Below are 27,853 nucleotides of genomic sequence, written 5' to 3' on the forward strand. Positions count from 1 at the left end.
CTGAAGGAACAGTTTCATTTCATTATAAAAGAACCATCATACACACAAATACTGTACTTCACACAAAATTAAATTCCTTGAGCACATATAATAAAGTTACTAAAACATATAGTTTTCAGCCATATTAAACCCAACAGTTAATAGTTACATAAAATATAAGTCTGTTTTAATTCTTAACTTGTGGCAAAACTAAATCAAGATATCATTTGCAACAGAACAGTTTACGATATATAGAGTATAAGGTAATATGACAACAATATTTACTAGAATATAAGGGTGCCTCACAAAAATGTATACACACTGCAGACAGATTTTTGTGGCCACCACATGAATGTTTGTAATACAACAGCAAAAATGTCCTCACTTGTTGATGTGCGAGGTCTTCCAATTATTCATGAAATAACCACAAAAATCTGTAATGTACTGTGAACACGTTTTTCTGAGACAACCTGATGTCTTAACATAAAAATTAAAATCGTTGACAAAGCAAAATCCAAACAGGTTTAACACGAGTTGTTCTCTTAACCCGGATACTGACCTACAGTTACACCATCAACTTATTATGACCTTATGAATTAATTCACAAAATAAACTTTCTATAACAAGATCAGTAATAATTATACAGCTTGAAGTACCCAAACACAATCCAACAACCATCAAATATTTACATTATGTACAATAAAAACAAGCAACAACGAGTAAATTGCTCACACAGTAACTGTATTGTGGCGAGACAAATAAAAGTACAGGTAGTTCTGCTATAACGCGATAATTGTGTTCTTGTAAAATATTGTGTTATAGAAAATCGCGTAATAGAAATAACAGGGCTTATGGAGAAAATAGGGTTTGGTGCAGATTACTCGAAATCGAAAAAATTTAGTAGTTAGCCTAACACAAAGGATAGCACAGTCTAAATAAATGTTACATTCATATCTAATAATGAAATCATACAGTAAATGTAACACTTTACTTGATGGGGGAGAAGGGTGATTTTGAGGTTGATAAAATCGAGCTTCTCTTCAAGTGTTATATCCTTTCTTTTACGATCATCACCGGGAATTCTATCACCAGAACGCTTCTTGTTGATATTCTTCTTTACTATATTCACAGTTAATACAGTACCACAAAATTGGAGAAAGAGTAAGCAAAAATCGCCTTATAGCAAACAAGCGTTCGCGTTATACAAATATCGTTCCTAATTCATAAATCGCGTTAGAGCAAATTCGCGTTATCAAAACACGCGTTATAGCAGAACTCACTGTAGCACATTACTGCCACTTGATGGTTGGTGTCACACATAAGAGCACCACACACCTGCCAATTATCTCATCTATTTGCTGCAGGAACAATGCTTAATGAACATGACACAAACCATCAGTTAACTAGTCATCAATACAACTGAATTACAACGTTCCTCTTGTTTTCTCCCAAAACACTAAAGTTCAGAAAGAGTGAACATAAAGTGTAGTTGTGAGTTACTACAGCACAACACTACTCTAACAGCATGTCATACCATTACGGTATTTTGATTATGGGGGCCATAATTAACTAGATTACGATTAATGCACAAAATTTGCATTCTGAAGTTTCATTTGAACAGCTTCAGGGTATTTGAATATAAAGAGTAAATAAGAAAAAAAAATCATTAGAAGCATAACTTAAGTCAACCAGGTGAAAAACTGGCAATGTATCAGAGAATAACTAAATATAAAGCGATTACTCCATATGTCTCAGTGACGGAGTTAAGCTTTTTAGTAATAAAACAATATCGTACATCCTTTTCCACAGACTCTAACTTCCAAGTCCTGTACAGTAGTATCAAACATATACTGTAGTTAGTTTTCTTAATTGACTGTGTTCTATGTGGTGTCTTCCCACAAACAGGTAAATAATGAACTTATGTCTAAGATTTTGATGATCTAATTGAGCAAATACTATGTACAAAAATCATAATCAATCCTGAGTGTAAAAAAAAAAGGCAAAGTTGTTTGCTGTACATGTAACAATAGTATATGATAAACAAATTCAATGTAGCGGATACCAAGCAGTTCACATCTGCCCTCCAGACAACCTAAAATACGTATAGTTTACCTATTGTTTCCACAGCTATGATGCTTCTGTGACACCAATACGAGATCTATATACGAGTGTCTTGATACACTTATTACTTTTCATCATTATGAAATAAGACTAACTATAATCTTCACTCCTTACTCACTTTCGAGTGTTGTGGATCAAGGCTACAGATACCCCATATTCAGGAAGGAACAACAACAGTGTCTGACAGGTGAAGGTAATCAAAGACAGGAAGAAACAAGAACAGTGACAGGTGAAGGTAATCAAAGCCAGGAAGGAACAAGAACAGTGTCTGACAAGTGAAGGTAATCAAAGCCAGGAAGGAACAAGAACAGTGTCTGACGGGTGATGATACAATGTGAAGAACAAAAGTTATCACATAGAAAGAAAAATATCAACTGAGAAACAGTATCGTATCATAAAAAGCTCAACCAAGAGAAAATACAAAGAAAAAATAAAAGAAAAATAATAATGAATACTGTACTTAAAAAACAAGAAGTGTAGTTAACACACCCAACTGATATATTGCCCCGGCACTCACCACAATCTACACAACACTTGATACACATTTCCTAAAGATGAGCGATTTATTTCTCTAAAAACTTTTTACGGGGCTTTGCTACTAACCAAGACTCTGTATCCAAAAATCAGTTTGATAAATTTCTATTTCCAAATGAAAAGTACAAACCCTACTACATATCACTGGATGGAATTTTTATTGCTCTAAAGTATTTGACTACTTAACAGGTACTGTATGTTATGAACAGTCCAGATGTAATAATATGTAATTGCAAGGATCAGGTATAAGTCGTCTAATGTAGTTTTAAGGTCATGTCAAGAGGTCAAAGTTAGTATCATGCTGTTTTAGGGGGTAGGGGTGGGTGGGGGTGGGTGGGTGTGTGTGTGTGTGTGTTTAAGAAAAAGATATTTATAGTGTGCCTTTGGATCTAAAACTCAGTGTCATATCAATTCTGAAAAACCCCAAATTTATGTTTAAGTTCAGGAGTCACAGTTGATAGATACCAGAAACATCAGATTTAGGCAGAGAAAGACACACACTCCAGTACATCACCAGGCCAACTTTGATCCTCTGCTATGACCCATTGAAATAGAAGGCTAGAAAGAAACAGTTAAAGGGAGGCATAGGGGAGGGGGGTCTTATTAGAAGGGGCATACATAACACATGTAATAACTTAAATTTTGTAAAGCTGGGACATTGCTATTCTTTTACCAGGTGGATATTGAGGTAATATTTAGTTTTCACTGATGGGTATAAACAATGTAAACCTTATTATTGTATTTATAGCTCAAGCGTCGACACCAATTTAACTGACGGCTACTAGAAGATGGGATGGGGGACCAGTTCTAATGATTTATATCTATGGAAAGGTTTGGGGTCAGGTCTTAAAGAACATATCCTCCATTTTCTTTGCATTAATAAACACTGAAAAGGATACTGGGTGAGGAATGGATGAAAGGATATAAAGGATCTGTTACCAGTAAACAGAGCCCCCTCACCAAAGTGTCTCAGACCTTAGTTTTAGTTAAGTGCTGTTGATGTCTCTCATCTACTTCTTAGAATAAGGTTTAAAGACATACTGTACATATATAATGGTCACACTACCTGGAACCATCATTCATAAAAAAATTACAGGAAACAACAAAGATTCTATTTACAATGTAAATTCAAAATCCTTTTCAGCCACTAACAAACATCTATTCAACACTATCATCAAAAGGGGTTTAGTGTGAGGGAATGCTATGCTAGATTTTCATCCTGTCAACCAAGTTATAAAATTAATAAAATCTATGGAATAATGGGTTTATGTATTTTTGCTGTTTGCTGCTGATAACTACACCAACACTTACCAGACACCAGCTGTTATGTGTTTGTTGAGTAACAAGTGTGACTGATTTTGTAATCCTGGTCACACTTGCTGCTGCATTAATACACCTCAATGTATTTCTCCATCTTTGAATCTTTTTTCTGTGATGATCCCTGACTCAAACTTTAGACTCTCACCAAGATATTTGGCGCATATATTAACACTTATTTCTTACTGTGAATAGATATTTCTTGGACAATTGCAAAATGAAGTCTAGTGAATTATCAGAGGATGCCATCAGAGATACACCAATACTGTATACAATATACTGTAGTCTTTTCATAAAGGCTTCCTGCAGTGTTCCTCAACTGCCAAGTGCACAGATATTATTTGTATGTGTTTAGTCTTTATCAATATTAACCAATCCTGGTGACCTTAATAGAGCACTAAGTCATCTTTCACATTACTCAATTCTGACTCATTACATCATACAAAGCTATGCAAATTTTTTGTTTTGTACTTGTGGGTTAACTATATCAGGTAAGCATTAAGAAACTCAGAATTATTAATGTTCCTTTCATTAAAAAATTCTGTGGCTGAGTTCTTCTGGTAATGAGAAAAGGAAAGTTAAGGTTCGTGAGCAGCACAGCACAGCAGTACATTGTACAATATGTAGTAACTATTAGCACAGTAAGTGGCGAGCCTCACATTAGCAAAAGTATATGATAATGAAAGAACTAAAACATTTGCTTGTACTGTACGTTAGTTACACGCCACTTGCTTACTGCACTCTTATCACATTAATGTACTGTATAAGTATCAATAAGTACAACACACTTCGGATCTTAGTAAATTAACCTTATTGCATCAAAATTAGTTTTTGTTTGTTTCCTTACCCACCACATAGCAACACACTGAATTCACACCTGAAAAACCTCTTTAGGCCTTTTTCTCCAGGTGACAACACTGTATGGTACAACAATAGGTGACAATCTTTACACCAGTCACAGTTATCACTGATAATTGGAAAAAAATTAACGAATGGGGGACTTTAGAAAATGGGAAATTATTACCACAGTGAAAGGGCTTAATAAGCAACATAATTCTGCATTACTGATAAAATCTCCGTCATCATTTTGTCTCACTTGTGATGACTGTTCTGGAGGTGAGACACAGGTGTGGCTCTTCTCACAACAATATGACCAATAAAATTTGTTGATTAAAACATTTTGCCAAAAATGTTATGTGAGATATTTTAGCTAAGTCTGTATTATATTTGTGCTAACAATCCTCAACTTTCTTTCAATGGCAATTAAGAGTCCACTAGAGATTTTGGAAATCAATTTCCTCTATTGAAATGAATATTTATAAGTAATACAATTTCATCTGCTGTAAAACCCACAAATTATAAAAGCAATCAGGTATAAAAAAATTAACAGAGGACTTACTATATGACAGAATGAGTTTGTACAAAATACACATCAAGAAAAGTACTGCCAACACAGCCACCACCAAACACAATAACCAGGGCACAAGATAACAAAGAAGAAAAAAATCTTACATTATGTTCAGGTCTATATTTCCATCAATGTAATTCTCCTATGAATCTGTTAATAACTACCACAAGATAATCTGCCCAGTAACTTCCATCAATCCTACATTGGATATTTTGTAGTTCTTCCCTGTGGTCTTGAGAGTTGGAGAGATGTTGTCACAGAGATCCTAACCTCATCTACCTTAAGTGAGAAGGTAATTGTGTATCCCCAAGAGCAACTACCAGGTCAAGTTTGGTGAAGGATCAGTGTGTGCAACATAACTCATCACATGAAGACCAACACAGAATGACAGCATCCCACCACTACATACATTTTAGAGTGGGAGAATATAAACAAGAACTTAAGATACTTACACAGATGACAGCAACATTGACCCATCATCCAAGAGACACCATAAACATTGACATTAATGACTGCACATGCTGATAATTCCAATTACATAGATATGTCAAGTAAAATACATAAAGATTTGGCATTGCTAGTGGGTTTTATACTTTCTATACAAGTATTTTTTGAAGAGTGAGGCAGCTTCATATTCCTGGACAGAACAATACCTTCTTTTGTTAGCAAGACAGGAAGAAGATTGCTGCAAATAATAGAGGAAGTGTTCGTGCCATGACCCAATAAGTATATAATAACCTATACAGTATAACAAACGTACAGTATATCAGCTCCAGAAGATCTTCACTTGTTTGGAATTTATACTTAACAAAGGGATAAATGAGGCATGTAAGGAAGGATAGACTGTAGAAATAAACTACTCAAGTCATACAATTTCTAAGTCCCCTTTGATGAAGAGTTCATAAATTCTAAAGTACAATTATGGAAAGGATAAAAGAGGCCATTATAAGAGTTCTGGTTACATGAAACCATAATGAAGGTCATTAATATAAAGGTAAATAAGTTGGCACAATAAGTGATGTTATTGCTTGATGGTTCACCTGTCAGGCTACACCAACAATGTTTTATCATAATAACAAACTTATTAAACAATTGCAAATAAATAGGTAAAAAATTACATGAATTAAGATCAGCAAAATTCTTTAACAATACCGGTATACTGTTTTTAGTTTAATTTACTTGACTATTTAAAGAAAAAATTCTGCAGTTTACCAGTGTTAGGTTATAATTAAAATCATCACAGAATCCTTAGCATCTGTGATAATTTCTAACTTGATACTGTCAGTGATAGCAGATGTTACTCATGAATATTACAAGTACTGTACTGATAATCCCACACAAAGAATGGTTTCACTCCAACAGTGAAATGTAACTTTTAACATTTAACACCACAGTTGTACCATCACTACTAACACAAGAGAGGATTACCCTAACAGTGTCATCAGGTTGTATTGTCATTAACATTTCTATAAATTATAAATTTTATTGGAAAACTTCAATTATAAATTCATAAATCAGCAAAGAGAAACTTTCTATTTTCAGATTGTTATATTCAGGTCACAAGTTATGGAGTAAAGACTTTAACCCTTTTGCCAGCCGAAGACACTAATTGTGTCACTACATCAGCCGTGGGGTGCAAGATGTTTCTCTTGACCCTGAGCGGTCACACTAGTTAGACCACTACCACGGGGAACTGCCGCATAAGATATTATCTTTCCACATTGATTTTCAGCCATCCCATATCATTTATATAGAGTATTTTGTTCTTTTATCACTTAGTCAGATAATTTTACCTGTAAATGGTAAACAAAAATAAATTCAATGAAAAATCTATGCATTTTGGATGATGCATGCAGCATCATTGGCCTGCCTAACAGGTGAGATTTAGACTACACAAGTGACCAGCAAAAGGGTTAAAATGCAAAGAAATGTGGCAAGAACATTTTCAGTCTCTTGACTTGTATCAGATAACAAGAGAAATCTCAGTGAACATCTTACAGAACAATGTTGCACAAAGAACAAGTGCACAGCCAATTAGTTTAAAACTCTTGCTAAAAAAAAAAAATCAATCTAGTAAGGCTCTAATAACAGTTATACTTTGTTAATTATCACAGGTAAATATTTTGATTGCTTAATTCTGATAAAAATTCTTGCATAACCAGTAACAAAACTTGATAAATGGCAACAAAATCTTTCAATATTTCCAATACGTACCTTATACACTTTCATCAGTGTAATTTATTTGCATAATGAGTGGCACACTCTGGGGCTCACTCACCTTGACAGAGTCGTGGGCACTTTTCATGTGGTGCCTCAAGCTCTGTTTGTGTTTAAATTCTTTACTGCACCATCTGCATGAGAACCGTTTATGGTCCGAGTGAACAGCCATGTGTTCACTGATGTATTCCTTACGAGAAAATGTCTTACCACATACATCACACGAAAATGGCCGCTCACCTGCCAGATACAAGAAAAAACAGGTTTTTACAGAATTTACCTACATCTTTGTTTTGGAGGGGGAGGGGGGGGGGGCACATTAAGAAAGGATAAACAATAAAAATTTACCTAACTGAATATGGTAAGGTAAAAGAAATATGTAGTGACTGGGCAGCCTGAAGGTTTTGTTTAAAGTCTACTGAAAAGAAGAAGACTTCAAACTGCAAAGACTGAAAAAACAAGAGTTAGCAGGATTGAATAATATCACTGGAAAAACATTTATCCTTAAGATTGAATTTATAGTACATTATCACCAGTGACCAGATCCTGAAAAACATCCAGATTACTTAACAAGCTTTGTGAGAATAACCAAGTTCATTACTTTTACACTTGTCCACAAACTTAACAGTCCCAACACACACTTGGGATAAGGGTGTTTTAATTTGTCACTCTGATTTGTGGCAGAAAATATCATTGACACTATAAATATGGAAAAAACATATTAACAGAGGCATCATGATACTGAACTGCATAGCCGAGTCTGATAACATCTTTACATTGTCCCGCACAGGAACGATAATACTAATCTGTGTGTGTGAGTCAGTACAACTTTAGGTTACCTACTACAGCAACTATAATACTCACCTGTGTGGGTGCGTCGGTGCACGTTCAGGTTATCTCGTCTTGAAAAACTCTTGCCACATTCCTCACAAGTGTACGGCGCTTCTCCAGTGTGAAGCTTCTCGTGTTCAGTCAGACGATCCTGTAACAAACAAAATTATAATGAACTGTGAGGTGTTAATCTGGTTATAATGGCAACAGTTCTATCCAGTGGCAATCTATCTAAATACATGCACAGTACAGTCATCTCTCACCAATTGCAGGGGCTATGGTCGAAAATCCCCCCATGGTTGGTTTGGGGAATTGGTCCCAGAGAGACTTACCTTAAGTCCTATAATGTACAACTCAAGGTTAAAACTAAGTACAGCAAGCCCTTGTTATTCGTATGGGTTAGTTTCCAAGGAATGACGCAAATAGGCAAAACCATGAATAGCAACTTATACTACCTTGGTGCACTACTGTATACCCATTCTAAACAACAGGCCAGCCGCAGCAGCACTCTTTTAACTCATCTAATAATTCAACTTTGTTTGTCAGGGTCATCACTGACTTCTGCCTTTTACATTTCACTTCACTAGCATCATAAGCAATGACACTAGGCAGTCATTTAGGGGCCATTTTCACACAGAAACACTACAGTTTTGAGAGCACAACACGAGATGGTGCAGGAAAAGTCTCGCAAGCTAGCACCATAGTCACCATTTGCTTACCGCGAATGATTGAAATCGCAAACCCACGAATGGCAAGGGTCTACTGTATACAGAGTACGTACAAAGAGTATGTGCTGTATTTTACAGTTTGGAGGTATAAACACTTTTGAGCAATATTTATATTTGGAAAACAATTGATGAAGTTAATACGATGAACCACCAAATAAAACTCTTCCAGCAAACATTTGTGCCGCTCTGAGCTAAAAATCTCTAGACACTGTAGATAATGTAGGTGGTAAAACAGTGTAAAGTACAAAATATAAAAGATAGATACTGAACTAAAAAAAATGCAGTTGATAAACCTGAGTTTGGTGAGGGATTACTGTACAGTACTGCACTGTATATCAGACAGAAGCCTTTACACCTTAATATCCTTACCCTCAATATAGTAGTGTTCACTACCTGATACTGTACAATGATAACAATAACCATAAAATTTCCCATACTGGTTATTACTTCCCATTGTCTTCTCTGGCCCAGAGGATATAAAGCATTTGAGAATTATATCCCTTTTACAACAGAGACATTTATATAAACAGAGAAAAACAGACATTGCCATTTCTTACTGTACCTTGCGAGTAAATGTTTTCCCACACGTTCCACATGTGAAAGACTGTCGCTGGTGATGGGTGGCAATGTGACGCTGAAGGTTGGACCGGGTCGTCAGCAGCTTCAGGCAAAATGGACACTGCTGACTCAGGGCTCGTGATGATCCTTCTCTCTGTCCGTTTGGCACCACTGATGAATCCCCGTAACTGGTGTCTCCCGATTCTTCTTTTATCTCTTTTGCTACGTCGTTCTCGGTGCACATCACCTCCAAGAAGCTTGCCTGAGAAATGTTCAATGTGTTAGTAACAAAAATAAAGTTAAACAAGGTACTTTAATCAGCATCTATTAAAAATTTAAAGACCAAATGAACTAAGCACCTGACACCACAAAAAAAGAGAACCATGGAAGACAAAAGAACCACCTCTCTTACTGGTCCTAACACAAATTTACTCGTTAACAATCAGAACCAACTGACCTTACACTATGAACTTGGTTAAACCTGACTCACCACTCACCTGAACACATCGACAACTCAGGTGACTTTGATAATGACACCAAAAGATTATGTCTGGACTTCTAAAAAATGTGGAGCTGAAATGTGTTGTGTTTGGTGAGTGAATGACAGATAAGTGAAGATGAGATGATCTATGAACTCTTCTTTATGGCTGAAGATAATTCACAAACACAATGAATCTAAGTCAACATACTGGTAATAGGCTCAATGGACCTCGAGTCAACCACCGCTTTAAGTGGAATCCAACAATCCTGAATCAACTGGGTGAGAAAAGGAATCATAACTACATATTACCTAGCCACCTATTAGTTTAGACTGTATACCTGCTGTTAAACTACTTGTTCTCTCTCACAAGGGTATACATAGAACATTTAGGGAACAGGTTCTCTTATAAGCTACTTTAAATGACCCATATGTAGAACAGTAAAAATAACACGAGGGTTAAGTGTGTTTGTGAGTGATGAGAGAGAGAGACCAGACGAGGAAAACCTGACAAAATGTGGAATGAAAGACTGACATCATAAACTGAAAAATTTGGATCTCCCTGAAGTGTGTGTGCATGAGTTGGGTTTTCACATACAGTATACAGATGAGTTAGGTTCAGTCAGATTAGGTGAGTCTATAATATATAATATATATATATACATATAAAAAGAGCTGGATGTCCAAGAGCATGAGTTGGTTATCCCACAGTACACATGGATGAGCTGGGTGCCTTACAGTGTATATGAGTGAGTTAAGATACCCCACAGTGTACATCAAAATATCTGTATCAAGACAAGAGTTAACGTTTGGACAAGGGAAAGGTTATATACTGCCATCCAGAGATAGACAACAAGACTGTATATTAGCACAAAATGTTTACTCTCTATGGATGGATAAAAAAAAAAAAAAAAGGCACAATTCACATACAAGATTTGGATCCTTTGACGACTGAGTGTGAGGAGATAAATCTTCCTTCGGCTTAACATCCTTCACGTCCCCACTTTCTGGCGGTTCATCCTCATCCTCATCCTCATTTTCATCCTTTTCTGTTTCTTCAAATCCTTCAAAACCTTCTTCTTCCTCATCTTTATTAACATCTCTTTCATTGGCTGCCTTCTCCTCCTCCTCCTCCTCCTCCTCCTCCTTCCAATCCAGTACCTCATCTTTAATATCCACCTCTTGGTCCTCACTGTTGTTCTCATCTTTGGCTTCTTGGCTGTTTGAGTCCTCGGGATCTTGTGATTCTTCTTTTATCTTAAGAGTGTCAACTTGACCCTGTAAGTGTAGAATAACTAGCATTAAATACAAAGACATGGGTCACTTGGATATTAGCAGCCCTCAACTAAGGCCGTGGCCACACTGGGAGCAGGCAGGCGAGGACTGGGGCGGAAAACTTTGCAGCACTGGCAACAGCGTGAGCCTGCACGGGTCCAAGCGGGAAACGTCAGTAGATGACTTTTCCCACTTGAGCCCACATGTGTGCAGTGTAGAAAAATGGACGTAGATCAGCTCATCACTGAAGTTTCCCTCACACCTTCTACTTGGGATGCATCCCACACGAAGCACAGCGACAGGGAATTTATTGCACTGCAATGGAGGATTGGAGAGAAGCTTGGAGTTTCAGGTAAGTTTATTTTAGTTCATACCAATTGTATCTGTATAGTAATGGGTTATATCCATGGACGAATATCTATTAAAGTACAAATTACATTATAACAGCATAGTCAATGTGAGAGATGTTGCATAAATTTTGCAAGGGAGTACCTATATACACAGTAAAACACTGGCTTTGATGATCAGGCTAATATTAAGTGAATTTACCAAGGTACTGATCCTTCATCAGAAGGCGGGAAGGCGATTTCCCGCTTCCAGTGCAGCCATTCAAATACGCCAGCCCGCTCCCACCTGCCCGCTCTCAGTGCGGCCACGGCCTAATGCCTTCATAGATCAATTTTGATGCAGGAGCAGCTTTTTCACTTGTTTAATACACTGCCTATACAAACTTGTACAGTATTAAGGAATTTCATACAAGTTTTAAATTACACTCCAAATATTTAATACACGGATCAAATGTCATAATGCCAAAGCCAAAATGTCAACAAGCACACACACACAATGCCAAACTATTATAAACTCCACAAAATATCAAATAAAAACAGCAAAACATAAGATTTAAATTTCTCAAACCTCATTCTGTTTGTCATTTTCAGAGTAACAAATTGACTCTCCTATACAGCCAGAGTCACCAGCCTCTAATTCTTGGTTACTCTTCTCATCCCATATACCAATGTACTCTTGCTTGTACAGTCTGGCTGATGACCTCATCAGCTCGGGCAGTTCTGAGGATGGTGGAGCTGGTGTTGTGGCACTCGAGGAAGGAGTGACACAGGTCGCAGGTGTTGGCGGCACTGTTCTGTTTGTGACTTTTCGTGGATGTTTGTAAGAAGTGCTAGGATGCAGCTGCTTGTTGTCATCTTCCTCGAGTTTCCTCTTTGTACTGGACTGTGACAGCTCTGAAATATGTGTCCTTTATTAATGCATGACCATAATGTATCATATATCTTGGTAACATCTACTTTGATCTAGCAATCATCTGCAGATTATAACCAATTCTTGGTCACTCTTGTTGCTGTTTCAGTTACTAATGTAGTATAACAGCAGACACCATATTTCTCTATACAGTATTTTCCTACATAAAATGAAGTGAACAGCAAGCAACAAACATCTCACCAAATACTCACTATTTACATGTCCACTGAACTGTTCAGTGAGGATTAAACCTTTTACTTGCAATCCTTCAGCAGTACGCAGGAGAGAAGCCAAGCCAGAGTGAGCCACTCTCACTGTCCCTGCATACATGTAGTCCAAGATGGCCTCCAAGTCCTCCTTCGGTACATCCTGTACAGTAAGCATAATTCCCAATAACAAACATAAATTTCCTTGCAAACAACAGCAGCAAAAATTCTGAAAAGCTCATAGAAAAACCTGAAATATAATCTTTGTGCAGATACAGAAAAAATAATCACCAGACAAATATTTCACTTCCATGGAGAAGCCAGGGATATGGTGTATTCATAATTATAATGTCTGAAATTTTTTTCCTTTAAAAACTTCTACACACCAGTTCTTGCATCTCTAACCTATAAGCTAAGACACTGAAACATCCACAGTTGATTATCCCAAGACTATTATCTTTTTTAGCTACAAAGATTAACAATCCCAATAACCACTGGCACCGCCTGCTGTATCGGGCCACTCACTGATTTTGTTTACTGTATGGTGGAATTTATGGAAATCAGAAGGTCATTCCTCAGAATAATGATGTTTCATACATTATTCACTATTCCCAAATGTCAAGGGCAAAAATACATTTGGTTATGTATGCTTCTGTGCATCACTTATACAACCTCATTCATTTTTGGAGAAAATTAATGTAAAAATCAATGAATATCAATATCCTGGTTCTCCTGGTTCTCACAATTCTTTCAGTTTTCTTGGTTTCCACTGTTTTATGTAAAGTAAAACATTCCCAATATATTAACAATCTTAGGAAGTCTTTCAATCATCTGAAGATCTAAAATAGTGCTTGATAACAGACACCACAGGCTGGTAGATGAATGATTAGAAAATTGTATACAGTACATAAAAATTGTTACACTATTGTATTTGTGAATCTAAAGTTGCAATAACTTTTCTTCTTTATTTCTCACCATCTCCTGAGATTGAGGAACAGACTAGATTGTTCACTCAGCAAGAACAAGGAATAATGCTTCATGGGTCTTCCTAGCATGTAGAACACACAAAACATACTAAACATAACTCAGACTGGAGATTGCATTACACAACTTCACAGGTCTCACTTTGAGGTAGAGGATGGGATGTTTGTTTGGGTGGGCACACAGCATGGCACGCAGATATTCACTACATGCTGATAACACAAACTTGTGAGCGGGATAGAGGCTCCCACCACAGGCAATAGTCACATCTGAATATGTTTCCTGAAAAGACAAACATATCAATAAATTTCCTGACTGAATAAATAAATATATAAATATATATCCCTTAAAAGTCTGACGTCGTCCCAGAGCTCCCAACGTAGTAGGGGTCTGATGGCGTCAATCTAGCGCTTCATTTTTTAAATTTTCATACGTGGGTAGCGTGACTATTATTGCGGCAATAGCTCATCCCTGCTCACCCATACTTCTCCTTGACCGCATATTAAGCAAATAATCAGTATAACAGTTGTCACCATGGAGGAAGGTTGCATGTCTACCTCTTGGGATTACTCACTTAGAACTCCAGCTCCCAAGCCCTGCCACTCCAAACCACAGAGTGGTGAATGTACTGTATACAGTGTAATAATAAGGAACCATGTGAAGGTGTTGTGAAGTTGTAAGAACATGGAGTGAGTTGGTAGTGCACCACCGTTCACTCCCAGATGCACGATATCTGCTAGAGGGGTGCTGAGGCGCGATGTCTCGCCGATTTCTCAGACTTGTCAACAACCATAGGTGGTAAGCACAGTAATGATTATGTTATCTCCTATTGGCTAACATGTATGTCTAACATTTCATAAGACAAGAACATTCATTTTATGATTTTAATTTTTTAGCCAACTATTCAGTTTCTGGAGGGAGATTTCCCAAGATTCGTCAGACCTTTAAGGGATATACTGTACTGTATGTGTGTGAGTGCGAGTGTGGCAACATGGTCCTCCTTACCCATACAACTTGCAGTACGCTGGAGAAATAACTCAAATTCCCTTACAAAATACTTGATATAATATGAGGTACATTTTGTCACCCTCTTTTTCCCATACCGTATGCAGCCTAGTGGTGTTAGTGTGACACATGGAGACCCAATCATAAGGTAGGTCATGGTGAACAAGACTATGAGCTGCATCTTCAGAGTACTGTACTGTATTTAGTCTGTTAGCTTTCCTACAATTGGCCGAGAGGTGTGAGGTGTTACTACCAGCCCTTTGCTGACCAAGACCAGTGTACTATGTGAAGTACTTCCCTTATCCTTGAAAGGCTCTGTGGACTCATCATGGCTACAGGTGCTATACCATATAAAGTGTAGATCTTAGGAAAGATTTTGTAACAAATATAAGAGATTTCTATATAAGAGAATCCTGTTAAGGCATATGTCATAGATGAGAAGGAAGGAACTGTCTCTCCATGTTTACTGGTCTAAAGCCAAGTCTCTATATTACTGTAAAGATAAAATGTAAAAATTAAGGGGATAAAAAAAATCAGCAGATCAGATCGAGGAAAATACTCAACATAGCTTGTGAGGATCCAGAAAGAACACAAAGCACTGTAACAGTTGTCTGAGGAGCTCAAATACCTCCCATTGCTGTTAGTGGCATCCTGGGTCCCAGTACTACTGTATCAGCTTCTTATGTAACTTGAACTCTCAGTAAAGCCTGGCAAGCTTCCTCAAACCTCATTAGTTAAGTTGCATTTACAAGGTTATGAAAAGTTGGACAACAACAAAAGCTCCAGGGGTGTTGAAATATACAGGTGATAAACACTATGAACATTATTAATACTATACAATCAAATATGTCTTCCTTTATATCCACCTACAGTATAATGAATTAAGGTGAATTTTATCTTCCAATATTAAGACATGTGTAATGTTTGCACTGTAATGAACTCATTGTTGAACTTTCCAATATCTTGTTCTCTTTTTAACCCTGGAAAAATCTAGGTCACATAAATCTTGGGTCGGACATATTATTATTTTCATTGGTCATATTATCCACTACAGTATAGAAACATTAAAATTTCAACCACTACAATTTGGTCTGTATTTTACCTCAGATTTCACCAAATACCAAAAAATTACTATTGTACTCAAACTTTTTTTAGAGAGAGGTAAGTTAAACATAGCTACCTCATTACGCAGGTCTGAGAGTAATGCTGCAAAGGTAGACAAGTGATTGTTCCATCTGAGAGCCAGTAGTTCCTCCTCCATGATGCAATTCACTTGTGGAACTGTTGACCAGCTGGCTTCTCTAATTTCATCTCCCCTGAAAAGTAAACAAAGATTAATTATCTAATGGTGTGTTGTACTAAAGCAGGTGTGTTGTACTAAGGCAGATGTATTGTTCTAAGGCAGGTGTGTTGTACTATGGCAGATGTGTTATACTATGGCAGGTGTGTTGTACTATGACAGGTGTGTTGTACTATGGCAGATGTATTGTTCTAAGGCAGGTGTGTTGTACTATGACAGGTGTGTTGTACTATGGCAGATGTAGAGCCTAGTAAATTATCATAAACAGAAGTTGGTCCAAAAAATTAAAAACTAAACAATCTTGGTGTCAACAGTGAAAGAGGGTCACATAGGCCTGATGATCCATTACTGGCAACAAAGATACAACAACACACTACAGACTAAGCCTATTCTTGGTACATTAGGATGCACTGTGGCTGGCATGCACTCGATTTCCTCTCACTTCGCCAACTGTAATAAATTGGCACCTTGTTTTGCACTTGTGAATTTTGTTTCCCTTAAATGACAATAACTTTCATAATTTTCAATTTTTTTAACCAATTTCCTTTATCTTCTAAGTCTTGTCCACTTCCATGGTCAACTTAAGTTTCCTTCGTAAGAATATAGAAGACATAATTTTCAAGCCTTACGTAAAGATTCACAGCAAAAACTCCAGTAATATAGAATCTTTACACTACAACTTCACCAAGACTCTTCAGTTAACTTTGTGTGACCAGACTACAGTTGAGAGGCAGATAATGATTCAGTGTCTTGCATTGGTGACTGTTAAGTTTATTAACAAATCAATCCTAGCCTAACCTAAAGTAACCTTAAGATTTTTGGTTGACTTTAAGTTAATTTATGGTTGATTATTTCATTTGTATGAATATCTAAAACATTATTTTCACAATGCTAGTAAGTTTTTCCTTGATCCCAATGAAATTTTACAAAAGTCTGTCTTTAACAATGGCTTGTGTTTTATGGGATTTTCACTAAAATATTTGTGTCAGTGTATATACAGCTACTCCTTGACTTACAACATACTCGACCTACGACCTGCCTCAGTCGGTACAACCACCTGCACATACGACCGCTGCAGTCGGTACCAAAAATTTTTCAAATGACGCGCATATTTTCTAGGCCGAAACATTTCCGTCCCGTACGAGAGCGTCGTGTGGGCTGGGTCGCCTCGTGGCTACACCACCCACGCCGTAGAGCGCTTAGTTGGTGTTTGGCTGTCGTTGTTGTCGATAGTGATCGCACTGTGTACTGACAATATTTTCGTATCTAATTCACTTTAGAATGACTAGCAAGCATAGAAATGAGAGTGCTGGTGGTGCTCAGAAGAAAAGGAGACAGTCAATTACTTTTGAGACGAAAATTATGATAATAATGCAGTATGAAAATGGAAAAACAGTAGCAACCATTTCACGCGACCTAGGCTTCTAACACTCGACCATATCTACTATTTTGAAGGACAAGGAACGTATTCATGAGGCAGTGAAAGGATCAGCACCTATAAAGGGAACTATAATAACGAAGAAAAGACAAGGTCCTCTTCATGGGATGGAAAAATTACTTGTGATATGGATGGAAGATCAGATACAAAAGCATGTAGCCTTAAGCCTTCTAACCCTACAAGCTAAGGCAAGAAGCCTTTTCAAAAGCCTGAAGGAGCAAGCAGGAGATGAGTGCGACCAAACCTTCACAGCAAGTCATGGGTGGTTCCAAAGGTTTAAGAACCGCTACAGTTTGCAGAGTGTAAAGGCGAGTGGAGAGGCAGCAAGTGCTGATGTGGGTGCTGCCGAAGCTTTTAAGGAGGGCCTAGATCGTGTCATCGTGGAGGGAAATTATTTGCCTGAGCAAATACTTAATGTGGATGAAACTGGCTTATTATGGAAGTGCATGTCAGAACGGATATACATCCACAAAGAGGCGAAAACAATGCCGGGATTCAAGGACCGAATCACACTTCTGTTGGGGAGGAATGTAGCTGGTTTCAAGATAAAGCCCTTTATGATATATCATTCAGAGAACCCAAGGGTTTTTAAACATGTCAGCAAGCACACACTGTCAGTGCTTTATCGCAGTAACGAGAAAGCATGGATGACCCTATTATAGCAGATAGCATCAGATCGCATTTAGAGAAAAGCAAATTAATCTATGACTCTCAACATGGGTTTACAAAGGGAAAATCTTGTCTAACAAATCTGCTGACGTTTTTTAGGAAAGTCTTCGAGGTAGTAGATAATGACGAAAATTAAGATGCTATTTACTTAGGCTTTAGCAAAGCATTTGACAGAGTACCGCATCAGAGGCTTCTGAGAAAAATTAAGGCTCATGGTATCGAGGGGAAAGTCTTAAATTGGATAAAATCATGGCCCACCGATAGAACGCAGAGGGTCAGCGTAGATGGTGTTAAATCTGAGTGGAGCCGTGTAACCAGTGGGGTTCCCCAGGGGTCAGTACAAGGCCCACTCTTGTTCATAATCTACATAAACGATCTAGATACTGGGATCAGCAGTGACATAAGCAAGTTTGCGAATGACACCAAAATAGGGCGGCAGATTAATTCAGGGCAGGATGCAAATGCATTACAGGAGGATCTAAATAAACTGCAGGGGTGGTCTGAAAAATGGCAAATGAAATTCAACACCAGCAAGTGCAGGATACTTAATATTGGAAGAACAAACACTGTCAATGTATACAGCCTTAACAACATCAACCTAGAGAAGTCAACTTGTGAGAGAGACCTAGGGGTACTTGTAAGCCCGGACCTACGGCCTAGAAAACAGTGCGTTAATGTTCGAAATAAGGCAAACAGAGTATTGGGTTTTATATCTAGAAGTGTAAGTAATAAGAGTGCAGAGGTCTTATTGCAACTATATCTTGCGCCAGTCAGGCCGCACCTTGATTATGCGGTTCAGTTCTGGTGCCCTTATTATAGAATGGATATCAATTCACTAGAGTCGGTGCAGCGAAGAATGACGAAAATTATTCCGGGACTTAGAAACCTACCATAGCATGATAGTTTAAAGAAACTAAACTTGCATTCCCTAGAAAGACAAAGAGTGCAGGGAGATATGATAGAAGTATTTAAGTGGGTGAAAGGAATCAATAAAGGGGATACAGTATACCGGTAGATAAAGTTCTTATAATATCCGAGCAGGATAGGACTCGAAGCAACGGATTTAAGTTGGATAAGTTTAGGTTTAGGAGGGAGATAGGAAGGAACTGGTTCGCAAATAGAGTGGTGGACGAGTGGACCAAGCTTAGCAACTTTGTAGTAAGTGCTGGAAAGCTGGAAAGTTTCAAAAGGAGACTGGATAGATTCATGGATGATAGAGAGTGGTAGTAACTCTCGACAGGAGCTGCCATGCACAGGCCAACCGGCCTATTGCAGACTCCTTATTTTCTTATGTTCTTATGTTCTTATGTTTGAGGATTGGTTCCTGACCTGTTTCAATCCACGAGCCAAGGAGTATTGTCTGCAACAAGGGATTGCATTCAAGATTTTGTTAATTTTGGAGAATGCTCCGGGACACCCACCACACCTGGATGATCTGCACCCTGATGTTAAGGTACTTCAGCAAATTAACAAAACCTGCCATTGAACTATGTCTGATTTTAGTAGGAGCAAATTCCTGTGTGAGATGTACGCATGTTTGGTGATGCTCACTGATTCATTTCTACAAAAATCCGACATGGTTTAGATTACATATTTGTTAATTTACCAAAGAACCAAATAAATGGAGGCATCAGGCTACTTTCTGTTTCCTAATTACTGTATGTTCAAGGCCAGTTATTTAAATGTCCAATACTGGATATGTTAACACAGAAACAGCCAGTATACAGTCAACCCTCGCTTTACGCGGTCCCACATTACGTGTTTCCAAGTTTACGCGGTACACTGCCGAAACCGGAATGCTCACTTTCCGCGGTGCGTGTACCCCTTTACGCGGAGAGCGGCGCGAGCAGGGTGCGCACAAGGTCGCCCAGTCATCAAAACATTACCGAGTTCTTCACCCGCCACCCACCACAGCCGGCCCAAGTCAGTGATAGTGATAATGATAGTGAGAATATGGACTTATATGGACTTTGAGGGGTTTGACAAAGAGGCCCTGCAAGCCTCTGTGGTGGATAGTGATACAATTGATACAAGTGATACAGGTGAGGGCCAATAATCTGCCCTCTGCCTCGGAACCAACCCCCCATCCCCGTGTGCCCAGCCATCTTTTCTACTAATGTAAGTGTTAAAAAACCTAATATTATTGAAATTTCTCTTAATTATTAATTGTGTGTGCATACCATCATAAAATTAATTAGTTATTTTTACTACAACGTAGGTATTGTGTCTGAAAAAGTGGAGTTTGGGGGTCGGTCCGGTCTCTATTTCAATTAATCCCATATGTTATGTTGTTCACTTTACGCGTTTCTGACTTTACGCGGGCCGCCGTGGGTTGAATTAACCGCATAAAGTGAGGGTTCACTGTATCTAAATAATAAATTTACTTGATAAACAGAATCCTCAAAACAGATGGTTTAGCGACGTCTCTCTTGTGTAGTATTACGGTACAGTACAGGGCATCTGTTGTTTATGTTCCCTCAGTAATTCAAAAAGGTCAATGAACTACCTGTGGTCATGGCAGGAAGCATGATATGCACTACTCTGGGGTTTGTTGGGGCTATAATCATAGTTCAGCAGTTTTTCTTAATTTGACTGAGTCACCTGTGCTTAGGCAATGATATATGGGACAAGGCATTGAGAGAAAACACAAACATATACGGAAAGTGGTCCCTCTAATGTCATAAATATCATTTTAATCTTCTAAAATATAATAAAATTGTATCACTTATCACTCACAAGGTTTACTCTGCCATCTCGTCAGGTATATAATCATTTTATGAAGCTAGGTTGTGGCCTCCTCTTGCCTTCAACACACTTCCAAGACTTAAAACAAACAACCAGTGAACTATGACACTACCAAGATGGTTTAGTTTCCTTCATCACAGCCACGTCAGGCCTTGTTCTACTGACTGTGGGGCTAATGATCAAGTGGAATACAGTCCAACTCGACCCACATCTCATCTCGGATAACCTATTCGGACCAAAAAGTAAAAGTTTACACATCTATTTTTGCATGAATGATAAAAGTACAAAAGTACAATGATAAGAAGCAGCATAGATGTACAAACATTACTGATAAACAGCCACGTGATGTGTGTAGATATTAATAAAATCACAAGAAAATACTTAAAAGTGTACCCTTTAAACTATGCCTGAATGATAAAAGCACAATGACAAAAAGCAGCATAAAAGTACAAACATTACTGATAAAGTCACGAGATCTGAGGTTGACGAGTTCCACAACAATGTACCCACAAAGGGTGACCTGACTTTACCTGGTGACCTGACAACCTTACAAGATATGATGGTTGAGGATGACCTGATCACAAGATCGGAGGTTGACAAGTTCCACAACAATTTAAATAATGAGTTACTTAATGCACAAAGGCAGAACATACCATACAGAAAACTCAGATCAAATAACAATGACCCCAAATGGATAAATAATTATTTAAGGAATATTATTGGCCAAAGGAATGCTATAGGTTGGAGAATAAATTGTGATGAAGTTTACCTCCGAGATTATTATAAGGTATTGGCTAGTAGGGTTAAGTCAGAGATAAGAAAAGCAAAGAGGAATAATGAACTGAAGGTAGCAAGGGAGGAGAAGTCAAACCCCAAGGGATTTTTTCAAATGTATCAAACTAAAACACAAGATAAGACCAATACCGGCGAACCAACTGATAACGACGGAGAAATAAGCAATAATCTGAACAGATATTTTTCAACAGTTTTCACCACTAAAAATTTAAACATAATGCCTGAGGCACCGATTATATACAGAGATAGTGAAGAAACTAGAGTAAGTGAGATAGTAGTGACAAGTAACGATGTTATAAGCAAATAGACAAACTAAAGCCTAATAAGTCACCAGGACCCAATGAGATATTTGCCAGAGTATTAAAGGTATGTAAGGAAGAGCTTAGTATGCACCTTTGTAAATTTGTTTAACATGTCATTAAAAACGGGTGTATCATCAGAATCCTGGAGGATATCGAATGTGATGCCGATTTTCAAGAAAGGAGATAGATCACTATCCTCTAACTACCATCCAATCAGTTTATCATAAATTGTAGGCAAATTGCTGAAAGTAATAATTTCAAACTATTCGAAATCACCTGAAGAAGCACAAGTTACGAACGTGAATTGTTCACTGATCAAGTTCTACTAACATAAACTCATAAAATTCGTCCTTAATACCGACTGAACCCTCGGTATTCACTCATTCACACTCTTCATATTTCAAAGAACCAAAAGAGACATAAAACAAATTTCAAACACATTCCTGAACCTCTAGTCAGCTACTTGTTTGAAGTGTGCAAGGTGGGCCGAGTTAGTAATGTGTGGGCTCACTTGGTTATTTAATGTCGGCCGAGTTGGCTAACTGGGTGGGCCGAGTTGGCTAACTGGGTGGGCCGAGTTGGAGGTACACCGATCAAGTATTACTTAGGAAATTTTCAAGACACCCAGTCGTAAGAATCCCACACTAACATTGTTTTATACTCCCCACACACAAAATAAACAGAATAGTGTCATATTTATCAGAAAAAAACAAAACAACATTCAAAATAAGCATTCGCCTTTAAGTAAAATCCTCCACCCCCGCCCTATCTTGACTCATCAATATTACTCTTAATTCATTTTTCATGGATTTAAATTCATCTATATCTTCAAAATATTAGCTGGTAATTCCTCCAGAGTATACAAATTAACGTTAATACTCAAAATACATAAAATCTGGTCAGTAAAAATAAGCCAAGACAGCATCCCGCGTCACCCAGCCAAGTCAAGCCGTGCTTTACTCTGAGTCTCCTTCAATATTGTACTCTCTCTAACACTACTATATAAAAATATGATTTAAGTTGTAGTTTGTCATCATGAAAAGCTCACTTAATGCTCAGCAGGAGAGAAGATTGATCATGTTGAGCTGGATGAGAGAGACCAGAATGAGCACATGCACGGAAGTAACATGTAAACACAGCTGACACCGTGTCCCGATCACTACATCTGATTTCAACATATTAAATTCAATCACATCTATATAAATATGATCTGTTTCATAACTTTTTTTTTTACTATCCGTGTAAACTTATGTATTAGTTTTAGTATTTTGTAAATTCATAAATTAGTCATAAGTATTTTTATTGATCCTCATTTGTAAGGTCATCATACGAACACATTCTATAGGGAATACCTTTAATCCACACAGTAAATCATCTGTTGTTGAGTTCATTTAATAGTTTGTAAATAAATAACCCGTGTCTTTTTCCTTATTTATATATTAAACATCGCGGCTTTGTGTGTCAATTTCAGGTAGATGATAATGTATAAGTGATAAATTCTGTTCCAGTACTGTAGTATGTATTTATATCTGAAATATCACTTGTTCAATCTTAGACACTATCCACAGTAAATAAACTCAGCAAGTAGATGAACGGCCGCGTATTGGAACTATCATTGCATATGACTCCCTGTAAATAAAGTGATACAGGGTCTTAGCTAAATAAAATGTTATGTAAAAGTGCCGGTGTTAAATTGTCAATAACCTAAGGTGACCTGCCTCCTTGCAGTTCATTGGCTCATATATAACGTTCGATTAATATTGATACTGTATATCGCATATTGATAAATACATAAATGTTAAGGAAAGCCAGTTCTGGTTCACTTTGGTGGTGCATTTAATGTATGTAAAGATATGATTGCTTGAAAACAATAACTCCTTTAACGTTCATCTTAAACGAAACCTTTGCGCGAATATGTGGTGTTTACAGTTCATTTTACTCTTTATAAAATAGTCATTTCTATCTGTTGCTTTATATGTTTGGTAACATTTACTTTTTACCTTGATATTCCCTTCACCACTGATCGGCTCGTTAGCCGCTTGGGCGATCGGTCACGTCTCTTACACACTGTTGGCAAGTACTGGACATGCACCGGCTCCTGAATGTACCTGAACCTGCTTCAGTGTTGGTCAAGTCCGGTCTTGAAATAGCTCACACTCGGCGCCGTCACAACACTTTTGTGGTAGATTGTTCCAAGAGTTCACAACTCTCACTCCAAAAAAGTTTGCCCTCACAGTTTTCTGGACTTGCGGCTTCTTCAATCTTGAGCTGTGACCCCTTGTGGGGCGAGCGTCCGCCAGCTCCAAGTAAGGACACTTAACTGAGTAGTGTCCCTTGAGACGTTTATACACCTCAATTAGGTCGCCCCTTGCCCGTCTGTAGTATAAGCTAGGCAAGTTCAGGCGCTCCAATCTCTCAAGGTAGTTGAGGTGCCGAGGTGCAGGCACCAGTCTGGTGGCCCTCCTTTGAACATTTTCAACCAACTGACAGTCCCTAGCATATCTCGGGGACCAGACGGGATGCCAGTACTCCAGATGGGGAAGCACTTCACTCTTGAAGATCGTTACGAGGGACGGACCGTCTAGATATCTGAACGACCTTCTTATAAGACCCAATAATTTATTTGCCTGATTTACCTTCTTCTCGCAATGGCCCGAGTACTTCAGCTCATTGTCAACATACACACCTACGTCCTTTTCACATTCAGTCTCAAATAGTGCAGTTTCTTCATCCCGTTGGGACATATGATACGCCTCCTTACCGTTGGTACGCCCCAGGTGCATCCTCTTACACTTCGTGACATTGAATCTCAGCAGCCATTTCTTCGACCATTCTTGAAGCTCACAGAAATCCTTGTGCAGCTCTTTACAGTCCGCTTGGTTCTTGATTTCCCGAAATAACTTGCCGTCATCGTCAAAAGCTTGTATGGAGGAGTGTACAGCATCAGGCATGTCATTTATGAAACAAACAAACAACAGTGAAAATAAGAAGTAATGGAGAATGTGTTTCAGGAAGCGTAAATATTTTTGTGACCCCGACGAAAAATATTATTTATTTCAAACTTTTTTCACTCATATTTTAAAAGTTAATGTTGTCAGGCAGTTATACCTTGACAGACATTAAATCCAGCATTAAAGTTAGCCAGATTTGGGTACCTTAACGGTTTTATATAAATTTATTTGTGATATATCGATATCAATCGAATATTATAAATGAGTCAATGAGCTGCAAGGGGGGGGGGGGCGTGTACGGTTGTCCCGCCTCTAAAAGAAACACTTAGTGCGTCGCCTCCCTTCAGAGGTTTAAAGCAGTAAAGAACTCTGTATTTTAGTGCAAATATAGTTATTTCTAATAATCAGGTGTCTATAAATGGAAGTAGAACTTGAAGTTGCACCAGTAATACCAGTAATCAAGTTAGTGATGGGCGAGCAAGTGTGTGTGCCGTGTATGTGAAGCACGCTGTTAAAAAAGAAATATCACTCACTTCAAAAGGAGAAAAATAAATATAAAAATATATGGGCGCAACGTTGCCGTAGAGCTGATTTAATTAATGTGAAGAATGCAGTGATATGTAAGCAGGATTTTAGTGAAACGATTAGAAATATAGGAAATCTAAAACATGAGTTATTGGGTTGTGATCCCGCCATAAATTACCATCTGACACTGATGCTGAAACACGCACTGGTGAAAGGAATTTTCTCAACACTAAAGGTTGGTATGATTTAATATTGTATTAGATAATTTAAGTTTTATAAACTTTAAGTTTGGCTGCAACCTTGGTTAAAAGTTTACAAGTACGCCTGAACATATTCGTTTTTTATCAAATAGGTATTCGAATTTTTTGTTTGGGCAGAAACATGAAAGTAATTTTCTTTATCATAACCAAACCTAACATAACCAATACCTTGTCATTACTTCCTAGCCTAGCATATCCAAACCACTAGATTGCCAGCAGTTAATTTATTGTAATGACTGTAGTATGTCTAATACAAAAAAAAATGCATAATGGATTTTAAAATTCATAAATTAAGTGAATTTTATGCTCCCATGCACTTAGCTTCTGCTGAGTCACATATCCGGTGCGTCCACTTGTTGAGTTTAATTACTACCTGCCACTACAGTAGTTTATTTTACGTAAAGAAACACATCTCGGTGTATTTTAGATACGAGAAAACTATTTTTTTTTGTCTTTCCCAGGTGAACGTAACACAGTACACTCACATCAGAGGATTTTATCACATATCAATCGTGTACAGTGAAGGTTCAGAGTGTAGGTAGTGTCCAGGGTGTGGTGTTGGTATCACTGGTTTATAGTTCGTGAGGTTGTCTGCCCTATAGCATTATCATAATTATCTTATCTTCGCCGCCACACTCACCTGGGGAGCTGGCTGTCTGAGTGAGGTGCATATTATTATACTATTAACCCTTCTTTTCTATTCTCTCCGTAATGTGTTGCTCCATTTTGTTTTCCACTGACCGCAGAAGGTTATAATCAAAAGGTCAACAAGGAAGTCCTGCAGGAACACTACCACCCACTCACACGTGTTGGGGAGGTGATGAGGCGGCTGATAGACTATCTCCCTCATCTAGGTGGTGGACGTGTTATAGCTAATGAAAACAATGGGTGGAGGGGAGGCAGAGCTGGGTACTCTCTCCCTCTCCTGGGTACACCAATGGCTGTTCCACTCTAGTGATCCTTCCTACTACATTAAACATCTTCCTTCCAGTATATCCTCCTCACCTGTCACCCGTAGTCCCTCACAGTGTGTCAGCACCACTAACAGCCTCAGGCAAGTCACTTTCTTCACCCTAACTCCCACCTCCACGTTGAACACCCGCACCGTTGGACACTTTTATTCTCACTCTTCACATGTCCTCCATTCTCTTATTCTTTTCTTGCCCTTTCAATTATCACTTGACCTTCTCCCTGCGGCCTCTCAGTATGGATCATGGTGAGACAATACTACATCTCACTGGATATTGTACAGGTGCGGTATAAAAAAATCTTACCCGGGCCGGTTGAGTCGCCTTATGTGTTGACCTTCAAGAGACGACTGGACAAACAATGATAAGACCAATAAAACCCTGCGCGTAATTTTGTCTCCTAATTGGTGTTAATTGTTAGGATAAGAAATATAAGAGGAATATGGAGTAAAACACAACTGCTAAGCAAGTGAACTATTTATTTATTCAACATTTCACCAATTATGAGGTTATTAGTCATTCGGGCGGGCAGTCTCCTCTTTGTAACCTTGTTTTCACCTTCATTGTCCAGTGTTAGCACAGGAGGAACTTTAGCACCCGGAGAAACCTGCCATGTTTGGTTGGGTTACAGTGGATACCCCAAGGACTGAACCCTGGATATAACAGTGAGAGATACGTTCGTTACCTCTGTCTCACTAATAAATGACTGTATAACTAACATGACTGCGGTTACTCAATTCAATGTGATGAGTTTCGTGGACGGAAATGTTTATTTTAAGACTGCACCTTCCCGTGTTGTAGAAACTATCAAGGGTCACTATAAGATCTCTCTCTCTCTCTCTCTCTCTCTCTCTCTCTCTCTCTCTCTCTCTCTCTCTCTCTCTCTCTCTCTCACTTAGCCGGAACACAAAAGGCATGAGAGATAAAGAAAAGGGAAAATTAACGTGAATAAAGAAGGGGAAGGACACATATAATCACAAGACAAAGGCAAAATCAGAGAGAGAG

The 27,853-nt window shown here is 38.1% G+C and overlaps 1 protein-coding gene across 1 annotated transcript; it reads right to left on the reverse strand.

The window, feature by feature from the left end:
* Positions 1-2,607: 2,607 nt before the first annotated feature.
* Positions 2,608-23,291, reverse strand: LOC121860722 (zinc finger and SCAN domain-containing protein 31-like). Its single transcript, XM_042358038.1, has 9 exons — positions 23,193-23,291; positions 16,076-16,211; positions 14,035-14,172; positions 12,916-13,072; positions 12,362-12,687; positions 11,102-11,449; positions 9,698-9,955; positions 8,441-8,558; positions 2,608-7,816 (listed from the first exon to the last, which is right to left on the reverse strand). The coding sequence occupies exons 2-9, from the start codon at positions 16,154-16,156 to the stop codon at positions 7,575-7,577; spliced, it is 1,668 nt and encodes a 555-aa protein (XP_042213972.1). The 5' UTR covers positions 16,157-16,211; positions 23,193-23,291; the 3' UTR covers positions 2,608-7,574.
* Positions 23,292-27,853: the final 4,562 nt, after the last annotated feature.

The sequence above is a fragment of the Homarus americanus genome, unplaced genomic scaffold (assembly GCF_018991925.1).
Source record: "Homarus americanus isolate GMGI-L3 unplaced genomic scaffold, GMGI_Hamer_2.0 scaffold23617, whole genome shotgun sequence".
Classification (NCBI taxonomy): Eukaryota; Metazoa; Arthropoda; class Malacostraca; order Decapoda; family Nephropidae; genus Homarus; species Homarus americanus.